The sequence below is a fragment of the Aquila chrysaetos genome, chromosome 12, assembly GCF_900496995.4.
Source record: "Aquila chrysaetos chrysaetos chromosome 12, bAquChr1.4, whole genome shotgun sequence".
Classification (NCBI taxonomy): Eukaryota; Metazoa; Chordata; class Aves; order Accipitriformes; family Accipitridae; genus Aquila; species Aquila chrysaetos.
This window is the reverse complement of record NC_044015.1, coordinates 41,674,151-41,685,353: the sequence shown is the minus strand read 5'-3', so window position 1 is coordinate 41,685,353 and position 11,203 is coordinate 41,674,151. Positions and strand designations below refer to the sequence as shown.

General features: G+C 49.2%; 1 protein-coding gene across 1 annotated transcript; it reads left to right on the top strand.

The window, feature by feature from the left end:
• The first annotated feature begins 2,663 nt into the window (after positions 1 to 2,663).
• Positions 2,664 to 11,189, top strand: RPE65 (retinoid isomerohydrolase RPE65). The gene is made up of 14 exons (XM_030032996.2): positions 2,664 to 2,776; positions 3,496 to 3,578; positions 3,950 to 4,100; positions 4,698 to 4,805; positions 4,898 to 5,039; positions 5,722 to 5,869; positions 6,157 to 6,238; positions 6,627 to 6,759; positions 6,882 to 7,021; positions 7,709 to 7,838; positions 8,284 to 8,398; positions 8,500 to 8,594; positions 8,703 to 8,814; positions 10,212 to 11,189. Exons 1-14 carry the CDS (start codon positions 2,766 to 2,768, stop codon positions 10,361 to 10,363), a joined length of 1,602 nt encoding a protein of 533 aa, XP_029888856.1. The 5' UTR covers positions 2,664 to 2,765; the 3' UTR covers positions 10,364 to 11,189.
• The last annotated feature ends 14 nt before the right edge of the window (positions 11,190 to 11,203 follow it).

Below are 11,203 nucleotides of genomic sequence, written 5' to 3'. Positions count from 1 at the left end.
GGGGGTAGATAGACTTGTTGCCTCCCTTTTGTGCACAGAAAGGCAGGATGAGATGCTGGTGCTTGTGCTTAGCAGCACCTTTTTTGCTAATCAGAGCCAGTAACTCCTTTTTAGTTGTATTAGTTGCAAGGAAGAACAGTTTTTATAATGCTTTGTTAGGTTATATGCTGTTCTTGGTGTTAGTGTGAAACCAGACAAGTCGCCTGGTCTAGTGCTGGCTGGTGTGCAGTGGCATGTGGTGATTCCAGGAAAGCAACTGGTAGAAAACAGCCAGGAGGTTACGTGCATAAAATGTTAATGGCTAATCTCAGTGTTGAGTCACGATGTAACTGTGTACTCCAAATTTAACTGCATGTGGGCAGGAGACAGACAGAAGTGGCAAAATTAATACTTTTAAGCGGAGGGGGGGAAAGACTGAAAATCACAGGATTGTAATTTTGGTGGGAAGGGACCTTCAGAGGTCATTTATCATAGAATCATAGAATAGTTTGGGTTGGAAAGGACCTTTAAAGGTCAACTAATCCAGCCCCCCTGCCATGAGCAGGAACACCTTCCACTGGACCAGGTTGCTCAGAGCCCTGTCCGACCTGACCTGGAAGGTTTCCAGGGATGGGGCATCCACCACCTCTCTGGGCAACCTGTGCCAGTGTTCCACCACCCTCATCGTAGGAAATTTCTTCCTTGTATCTAGTCTGATTTACTTCAAACCCTGTTTAAAATGGGTCTAACTAAATTGGGTTACTCAGGGCCATGTTGAGTCTTGAATACCTCCAAGTTCTGCAGCACAGACTGTAATAGTGGAGTGCTCTTTGAAATTTATCTTCCCGTACCGGTCTAAAGCATCAAGACCAAAGCTCTCTGAGCAGCCGATCCGGCTCGTCCCTTCTGGCCCGGGCTCCTGGCAGGCAGACACCGTCCAGGCAAGGGTGAGTGAAAAGGGAGGAGAGCTGTAGGGGCTGGATGGAGGCTGCCCGTGGTGGCCGTCCTTCTAACTCTTGCCGCCAAGTCAGCGGGGCTGGATCCTGCTCGGTGCTGGTAAGATGCAGAAGGAGGAAAATTTGGCTGCTGGTGTGTGGGGCCAGCGACGTTTTTGGATCTCTGCCTCCTGAGCCACTGGAGGAGGATGGGGCCTGGGGAGACGCTGTCACTGTGGAAACACTGAATTTTCGTGACATCAAAGATTAGAAGGCTGTTTTGAGTCCTTATCCCGGGGTTAATTAAACATCTTGATGTTATTTGCACTGCTAAGAGGCCTTGAGTTTGCACTCAAGTTTACATTGAATATGTTTATTGTTAGGATGCTTCTGCAGACATTACCATATAATTATGGTTGTTTAACATGGAGGGTTAACGGGAGGCCTCAGTCAAAGAGCTCACAAAGGCTCAACTCGATATGTTGTTTGTCAGTTAAAAGCCTTAAATGAACCCTCAGCCTAAAAAGGAAACAGTGTATCTTGTAAAGAGGAAACAAACAAAAACAACACAGAAAGAAGCCAACCTTTCACTTAATGGTTGTAGTAGCAGATTGAACACGGGGGCTGTTTAATGTCCAATTTTCTCCTTTCACCAGATTTGATCACTGGAGCCTAGCTTCTGTTTGTACGGGAGGAGTACCCGAAGGTATGTGGTATTACGAAATACCTTCATCCTGTACCACAGGGGGGGAGACCAGTAATCTTCCTAATCTCATTAATCTTTGAAATTACTCTTTACAGCACCATTGTTTTCATAAATGTCTACTCTTACTAGAGGTGGTTTCTTAAAGCGATCTTTGGGCCATCTCTGACAGTGGCTGCTGTGCTGCGAGTAAAACAAACGATCAGGTTTGACATCTTTCTGAGTGTGTAGGGCTGTTAACACCCCGTGTAAAAACACTCCTTTATGTGCATTAAGTCTTAAGAAATCTGCATTTACGCAGCAACTAGAGCTGCTGGCGTGTGCCCCTGTACTGAAACACACTAAATAAAACAAGTGGGAGGAGAGGGGAGACGATGGCCATAAGCAGACGGCGATGTAAGAGCAGCCGTCGCGGATGATGATGCTCCCTGACGCCCTCCTGGCTGGTGGGTAGGTGGGGGTTCGGTCTCACTGTCCTTGTACCAACGTGCTGAAGCCTGCGAAGACAGCCTTCCACAGAAACCTAGGACAGAGGAAAAAAACGGTGGCTGATGCATACGGGAGGTAGGAACAATAATATTTGACACTGACGTCGTCTTGTCTCTCGGTGTCTCTAATGTCACGTCACTCCGAGGTGAAGCACTGATCCTCGTTTGCAGGCGCCGAGGAACGCCCTGTTACACGGGATCGAGATGCCTTTGTGGGAAGGAGCCGTTTCTTGCCGCCCTCGGTCCGTGTCGGAGCTGGGAAGGTCTCCCTGCGGCGCAGGGCACCGGTGGAGAGCCAAGTGGCCGTGCCAAGTGCCCGGCGCGACTCCAGCGTGCTCCGTTTCACTCCTTTCTGGTTTGTTTTTTGTGTGTGTGTGTGTGTTTTTTTTTTCTTTGTAATCACTTCTGCTTGGGAAGAATTTAGGTTTCAGAAAAACATTCAAAGCCCTTTTTTGTGTGAATGGCAAGACAAAACCTCTCAAAGCCCGGGGAGGATTTCGGCGGTGAAAGCCGGCTCTGTTCCCGGGGTGCGCTCATTGGCAGGGGCGGTTTCGGGCACGGGGCTCCCCTCGGCAGGGCTCAGCGCCCCATAAATACCCAGCGCGAGGCTCTCGCCGTGTGCTTGGCTGCCGGAGGCTCAGGTCCTTCATCAGGGAGAAAATGTACAGCCAGTGAGTATCCCTGCGGGCTTCTCTCTATAGGAGCAAGTCACCGGTTGTAACCGTGGTGCAGCGTTGGCTGGGGGGGGGGTCGCTGGGAGGCTGGGGGTCAGCGCGGTCTGGAGGGGAGGAGGAAGAGGAGGAGGAGGGGGGGTCCCTGTGTGGGGGTGTCCGTGCTGGTACATCCCATGCCGAGGCGATTCTGGTCCAGGGGGACAGGCTCACTCCTGGTCCGTACTTGGGAGGGGAAGGAGAGTGCCCTGCACGACCTGTGTCTGCTGTGTCTTTGTGGGCTCTGCAGCAGGTGAAATTGGAACAAACAGGTCTCAGCTACACGCTCAAGTATACTTTGCTTAAAAAAAAAAAAAAATGGAAAAAAATGCTTATCCAAGACCTGGGTGCTACAAGTTCAATTTTGCTTCTGGATGCTTCAAGATATCCTGAATTTGTTGGGTGAGGGTGTTTGCCTGCAGGGCTGCGGCACGGGCTGTCCCATCGCTATTCCCTATTCCTCCGTGTGCTCAGGACAGTTCGCAGGTGGCTGCCGTAGCTGGTCAGAGCCCTCAGAGCCTTCCCTCCCGTGAAGGCTGGTGCTTCTCCCTCCCGATCTCTCAAGTTATTTGCAAGTCACAGATCAGTCCATCCAGAAGCAAAACCCTCTCCTTCAGCAGGGGGATGGTTCCAAAACTATCCCAAAACCGGGCTAACCCCAGGTCTGCTGGCCCTTTCAGAGTCGAGCATCCTGCTGGAGGCTACAAGAAGCTCTTTGAGACGGTGGAAGAGCTGTCGTCTCCGGTGACTGCCCATGTCACAGGTTGGTGTGGGCTCCCTGATCTCCTCCTGCCCAGCTTGTGTTCTCGGGAGCTCGTGGGCCACCAGAGCTCGGAGGATTTACAAGGGCTGGAGCACAGGGTTGGAGGTAAAGGACCTAGCAGGGCTGGCTTATTTGGGGGTAGGGGAAGGACAGATTGGACGGGGGATCTTTAGACATACCAATACTTGACATCTTTGGTCGGTCTGCGGATGAAGAAAGAAAGAACAGTTCGAAGATCCCACGTATGCTTAAAAGCCAAGTTTAATAAGCAAAAAAAAGTTTGAAGTTTTGTCCTTTTTGTTGACACAATAAAAATTACTTGGTCTGATTTGCTGTGGGCTGCGCACGTACCAACGCTGCATCTTCTGCAGGCAGGATTCCCACCTGGCTGCGAGGAAGCCTCCTGAGATGTGGTCCCGGCTTGTTCGAGGTGGGCGCGGAGCCCTTCTACCACCTCTTTGACGGCCAGGCGCTGCTCCACAAGTTTGACTTCAAGGAGGGGCACGTTACCTATCACCGAAGGTACGTGGCCATTTTCCAAGCAAAAAAAATAAATAACGAAGCATTTGCTCGACCGTAAGCGCTGGGGACGGGCTCTGCTGCCCAGTACGTGGGAGGCGCCGGTTATTTCGAGTCCGTGCGGTTATTGGAAGAGCTCTAACGGTGAGATCACTAAAACCGGCTGAAAATAACTGAAACTTACTCATAGTTAGCAGAAATGCAACTTTTTGTACAAATTATAAAACATCTGGAAGGGAAGGAGAGGGAGGGCTGGATGTAGCGGCAGTCAGTGACAGAATTACATCATTGTCTGAAAACTGGAATGTGTTTTCAGTTAAAAGCTGCTGAGCTATCAGCTTTCAGGTGTTTGGTGCAGAATGTTTAGACAAAACGCTGTATTTCCCATCAGCTTCAGCTCTCCGCCGGCCATCCCTTCCTGGGGCCGCGGTGGGGTGGTTGTTGCTGGACCCCGTGTGCTCCAGATGCGACGTGAGGCCGCAGGGACCTGCGGCTTTCGGAGGTCTCATGGGGCTCATCACAAGAACATTCATATTGTAATTACATAGCCTGTTGCTTTTTTATGGCTGCCCCTGCAACGTGTCTTCTTGCCCTCCGCAGGTTTGTCAGGACTGATGCTTACGTGAGAGCGATGACCGAGAAAAGGATCGTGATAACGGAATTTGGCACCTATGCGTACCCAGACCCGTGCAAGAACATCTTTTCCAGGTACCTTGGGGTTGTGTAGACATTGCAGCAATGTCCTACGGTGGTTTCACTTCCAAGCAGCCCCTGACTGCCTTTCTGTTCTCTCTGCTTAGGTTTTTCTCATACTTCAAAGGTGTGGAGGTCACTGATAACGCCCTCGTTAATGTTTACCCCGTCGGTGAAGATTACTATGCCTGTACTGAGACCAACTTCATAACCAAAATTAACCCAGATACGTTAGAGACAATTAAGCAGGTGGGTCTGTACTGTGCTTCTAAATAGGTGGAGGAGTACAACTAAAATGAAAATGTTTAATAACAGGCTCTTACACCACGGCAAGAGCTGGGGATTCTGTCAGAGAGAGGATGCAGAAGCAGCCAGCTGTGAGGGTCCACGAGAGCAGAGTTGGAACCAGCTTGTAAATGAACCCGCTGCTGCTGCTCTGAGTAATATTGCGTTAGGAGGCGATGGGGGTCCGTGGTCCGTATTCTCATGCTCGGGTTGGGGTTTGCGACCTGGAGCTACGTTGCAGCCTGGCCAAAGGGGACCGTAACCGGAGGGCTCCTACCAAAGCTTTACTGCTGCCTTCATCGACGTCGGAGCCGAGCCACATTTACCCCGCAGAACTGTATGTAACGTAGAATGCGTATTTTGACATTTTTCTTTGCTCTGTTACCAATGTCCAGCCTGTGGAGCCTTTCCTTTTGGACCCCAGGATACCGAACCTCTCCCTGTAACTGTGTCAGCTCACCCGACCCTCTCGAATCGCTTGGCTTTGCTGCTCTCCTCCTTTTCACAAAATGGACAGTGGTTTGGGCTTGGAGAAGAGCTTTCCACGTCTGGAGTGCGGACGTATTGACCTGAGACGCCTTGCAGAGCTGGTGACTTCCCATCTCCTGCTAAGAAAGCTCTTGACTTTCTCCATCTTTTTCTTCAGGTGGATCTTTGTAAATACGTGTCCGTCAACGGGGCAACGGCTCATCCCCACATTGAAAACGATGGGACAGTTTACAACATCGGCAATTGCTTTGGAAAAAATTTCGCGCTCGCCTATAACATCATACGGATTCCTCCGCTTCAGGCAGGTCAGTCAATCCCAGCCTCTGAGCGACCTGAGAAAAATCTCATCCTATAAATAATTTTTTTTTATCCTTCAAACAAGTGTTGTCATCAAGTTACTTCTTTTTTAATCTTCTTTAGATTTTATTCACCTTTTTTAAGTAACAGAAATTTCATCTTTAACACTCTTCAAAGTGGTTTCTAAATCATGAACTTCCTTTGCGTCAAAGGCAGAAACTTGCTGGGTAAACACTATAAATACAAAGTAATTATGGGTGAAACGCTCCGTAATGCTTCAACTGTCCCGTTCCAGACAAGGAAGACCCGATGAACAAGTCGGAGGTGGTGGTGCAGTTCCCTTGCAGCGACAGGTTTAAGCCCTCTTACGTCCACAGGTAACGTTTCGTGGGGCGGGTAGCCTGACGGTGCAGGTCGGCAGAAAGGAGGGACGCTGCTCACGTGTGCCACGCGGCGCGTTCCCGCTCCGAGCGGTGCGCGCAGACGAGCAGGGTCCCCTTCTCCTTCTGCAAGCGCGCACGGGTGGGCTACGCGTGTACCGCGACGCTGGCGTTGCATGCTCTACAGAAGTGGCACGCAGGGCGCGTTCTTGCATGTAATCAGCAACTAAAATTAGGCGATTTCCCAAAATCGGGATGTTTACGTTGCTGTCATTTTAAGCGATGATCTGCTTGCTATATCCATTGCTTAAGACAAACTACTACATAGTTTTTGTCCAAACTAACTACAGTGAGCCTGATGGGCTCCCCGTACGTTTCCAAACAGCTTCGGTCTGACTTCGAACTACATAGTGTTTGTTGAAACACCGGTGAAAATCAACCTCCTCAAGTTCCTCTCCTCCTGGAGCCTTTGGGGAGCCAACTACATGGACTGCTTTGAGTCCAACGAAACCATGGGGGTAAGCGGCGGGTCGTACCAAACTGGGCTGTACTGGGCAGCCAGCCCTGGACCAGGAGGTCCATCGTTTTGGTTTCACCTTTGTTTCTCTGAGCCTAAACCAAGCTGCTGCTTGCTTTTCAGGTCTGGCTTCACGTGGCAGAGAAAAAGAAAGGCAGGCTCCTCAACATCAAATACCGCACCTCGGCCTTCAACCTTTTCCACCACATTAACACCTATGAAGATAACGGATTTCTGATCGTCGACCTCTGCACCTGGAAGGGGTGAGTGTCGGCAGTGCCGAGCCTGGAGGCAGCCGAGGGTCCCTGCGGCATCGTGCCTCCCCCTGCACGAGCTGGTGGGGGCCGGCAGAGCCCCAGCACCAGACCGGCTGGTCCCTGCGCTGGCACGTCCCTTTCCCGTTGGAATCGCCCCTGGTGCTCGCGCCAACTCCCTCCAACCCGTCTAAATAGTCATACGTGGTGACACATAGACTATAGACTGTGGAAGGTATCCAGAGGTGCAGAGAGCCTGTTTGAAACTCATTTTCCAAGAAAAAGTTGATTTTTATCTCTAATTTGTCTTTATCTTTAATAAATGTTACTGACTACCAAGGGTTGATGTTATTCTGGCTCCTGGGGCTGCAATGAGCAGGATCTGGTTGAGGTTTGAATGCTGCTTTTCTTGTGAACACAGAGAAATGTGGCACCAAAATGGTGATGCCCAACCCTGCGCTGGCTGCGTAGCTGGGACGCCCTGAGCTGAGCTTATCCTGACCGCTGCCGCAGGGTGCTTGGGGAGAACACGAGCAGCTGCTGGGTCTTCCCCACAGGGGCAGCGCACACACGGCTCGCTTCTGCCAAGGACTTGTCTTACTCCATTAAATTTTAGGAAAAAAACAGCTGCATTTGACCCGCCTCACGCTTGCAAATGACATCTTTGTTTCTGTCTATGATCCCATTTCTGTGCAGGTTCGAGTTTGTTTACAACTACCTCTACTTAGCCAACTTACGAGCAAACTGGGATGAAGTGAAGCGGCAGGCAGAGAAAGCCCCGCAGCCCGAAGCCCGCAGATACGTGCTGCCCCTGAACATCGACAAGGTACCGGCGCCGCTGCAGCTGCCAGCGGGGCTCCGATGCCGGTGTCTGCACCGCTCCTCTGCAGGGCTTATGGCCGAGCATCGCTAGCGCTCTGCCTGGCCCCATTTAATTCCAATTAAACATTTTAAGGGGGGGGGGGGGGGGAACTTAAAGTGTGGGTCTTCAGAGAAACTTTTTATTTTCTTTAGCTGATCAATGTTATTCTATTTTATTTCCCGTGTGTTGCAAAAAGGCTGACGTACAGGACAGTTTTAGCAATAGGCACTCATTGCACTAAGAAAACGGAAGAAGCGGCCATCCCTGAGCATGTTGCCATTCCGCAGCTGGACGAGGCTCTGCTGCACATCGCTGCCTTCGCTGTTCAATGCGGTTTGCAGCGAATCTGTGCAAATAGACTAAGAAATTTGTTTCTCCATTTCTCTTGGGTATTTTTCTTTTGTCCCAGGCTGACACAGGCAAGAACTTGGTCACCCTGCCCTACACGACGGCTACGGCGACCTTGCGCAGCGACGAGACCATCTGGCTGGAGCCAGAAGTTATTTTCTCAGGGCCGCGCCATGGTACGATGATGACCCCGAAGCACAGCCAGCGGTGACGCGAGTACCCCCTGCATTCCGCATCCCACTAATCCTTACGCATATATATATTTTTTTTATTGTAGCCTTTGAATTTCCACAGATCAATTACAAGAAATACGGTGGGAAACCTTACACGTATACGTATGGGCTGGGGCTGAATCACTTTGTCCCAGACAGGGTAACTATCAACAAACTGGTGAGGCACGTCTTTTCGATGAGCTTTCAGTTTAAGGACAAAGAAAGAGTATTTCTGAGATGTGGTGGTTTTGTTTTTTCCCACCTTTAGCTTTGCAAGCTGAATGTTAAAACCAAGGAGACCTGGGTGTGGCAGGAGCCAGATTCGTACCCATCGGAGCCGATCTTTGTTTCCCATCCGGATGCCCTGGAGGAAGATGACGGTAATACTGATGTTGTTTTGGTCAGTGGCATCGTGATTTGGAAAAGCTTGTGTCTGCTGGTGCCAGGGGCTGTCTGCAAGGCTGTGCCAGAGATGGGCGTGGGCAGAGCCCACAGCCAGCTCCCAGACGAGATGTGCCTTGTTCTAGTGCTGGTGGGAAGTTTCTGAGGAAATGTGGGAAAATTAAGACTGAATGAAAACAAAGGAGGAGAAAGACCTCTAGGTTTAGGTGATCTGTTGTCCTCATTTCCTAGCCTTTTTCCATCAGGAACTGCAATATTTAAAGAATTCCAGGTGGCAGAACTTTGTAAAATTTGAACCTCTCTTAAACCAAGCGTGTTTTCTATTGCTAACCCATCCTCCTCGTGCAGGAGTAGAGCGAATTCAGGCTTTGTCACTCGAGGACAGGTAGTTATATTCATGCCAAGCACCGTACGCATTTCTTCATGCATCCCCAGCCCTGTGCCTACTTTTGAAGGTGACTGGCAGCACTCAGCCTGAGAGGGCGTCCACTTATTCCCTCAATTCCTCATCTCTGAACAGGAGTACGTGAAGCTGGGAGAAGTCTTGGCTCTGCTGAATTTAAGAGCTAACTCTCACTGGTTTACAGTGAGTTTCATATTGCATAGCCAAAATATTTCATATTTCAGAGCAAAATTGCGTATTGTCTGTTCCCAGTTCAAGAAAGTACTTGTGCAGGGGTTTAAATCCCACTGAAATGGAAAGGTTTTAAGCTTGTTCTTAAAAGCTTACCTTAACTGAAGTAGACAATGTGCATTTTAGGAATATGCTTAAGCCCTTCTCACTTCCTGGGACTTAAGCCCATGCAGCAGCACTCTCTGAAAGCTGAGTTAACACCGGGCTCCACGCTCCCGTTTCTGTCATCTTCCCCAAGGCTGTGTTTGATGCTGTCACGGACTATGGTGTATGGTTGTTCCCATGTGTTGACTGACCCAGAGAAGTACACAAATGAACAAACAACCTAAGAGCCAGGATGTCCCATCCATTCCACACAGGGACGCCAGGATCCAGAAATGGGTATCTTGTCACGTTAAACCTCAGAAGCAGAATTATAAATTAATTCATAATGTTGAAAAAATTAATGGACAAATCTGATATACATTCCAGTAAGTGATGTTTGGCGTCAGCCCCTGCAATAGCTTTTCATAGTTTGTTTTCAGAACAAAAACATTTCTTGCGGTTTTAAAAAGAAACTCGATAGGAGCTAGAACCCCAAATAGGATGAGAAACAAATAAATAATCATCTCGCTGTCTACTTCAGAACTGATGAGCACGCAATAATAACGGGATTTGCTGGTGTCCCGTGTGGAGCAGCCCACGGGGAGGGTACAGCAAGGGCACGCCTGGGACAGGCTTCTTGTTTTTCTCGCCTGCCAGGGGTTGTGCTGAGCATCGTGATCAGCCCGGGCGCCGGGCCGAAGCCCGCCTACCTCCTGATCCTGAACGCCAAAGACATGAGCGAGGTTGCCAGGGCTGAAGTGGAGGTGAACATTCCCGTGACTTTCCACGGACTCTTCAAGAGAGCGTGACCGCTGCCTGCAACACGTCGGGTTAGGTTTCTTCCAGCTCCGAAAAGGTGCAGTCTCCGTTTACAAGCACTCAAATGACCTAAATTCCTTCAACATCACTTTTTATTCATATGGCTACGTAATTGAGATTGAGCATTTCAGTTTTGTTGGTGATTGTTCAAAATACTTAACCAGGTATTTTCCAGATACACCCTTTGGTGTTATTTCCAGAGGTGCAGTGCTAAGAACTCTTGTACAGTTAAAACAACACAAGTTTGGGGCACAGGGCTGGGTTTTTTGTTTTTACAAAATTAAACCTTGCAGCTGTGGCACAGTGAAAGATGCATGGAACGGCACAGTGTAAACTCAATACTTGCACACACAATAACATTATGTAGAAGTGTCTCTGTGCTCTGTTACGTGCTTTGAGAAAAGGTAATTTTTAGCCTACGCTGAAATAGTAAGGATTTAAATCCCCTCCTGGTCACTCCTTTAGTTTCCTCAGAGTAATCTGAGCGGAGCCTTTCCATAGCTGCTTTGGAAATCCGAACTGACCCGCCCAAGGCGGTGCGGCAAGCAGCATCTTGTCCTTTACTAAGGCTGAAAACTGCACCCACTAGCTTATGTGTTTTCTCTTTCCCATTTCTTTTGTCAAAGTGCAGTTTCTTGAGTTCTGGATTTCATGCTAAAACATGAATATGAAAAAAATCAAGCAATTGTTACCACTTGAGATGCACTTGCTTCCTTAGAGTGCTAGACTCCCAGCTTAATCCTTCCTTTTCACAAAATAAATTTTCAACTAATGTAGTAAGAGGCTATGGTTCAAAATACAAACATATTGCTAATAGACTTAAAATCCAG

Coding starts and splice junctions, on each gene's coding strand:
- RPE65 (XM_030032996.2), top strand. Junction 5,870..6,156: donor GATTCCTCCGCTTCAGGCAG/GTCAGTCAATCC, acceptor GTCCCGTTCCAG/ACAAGGAAGACCCGATGAAC. Junction 6,239..6,626: donor AAGCCCTCTTACGTCCACAG/GTAACGTTTCGT, acceptor GTTTCCAAACAG/CTTCGGTCTGACTTCGAACT.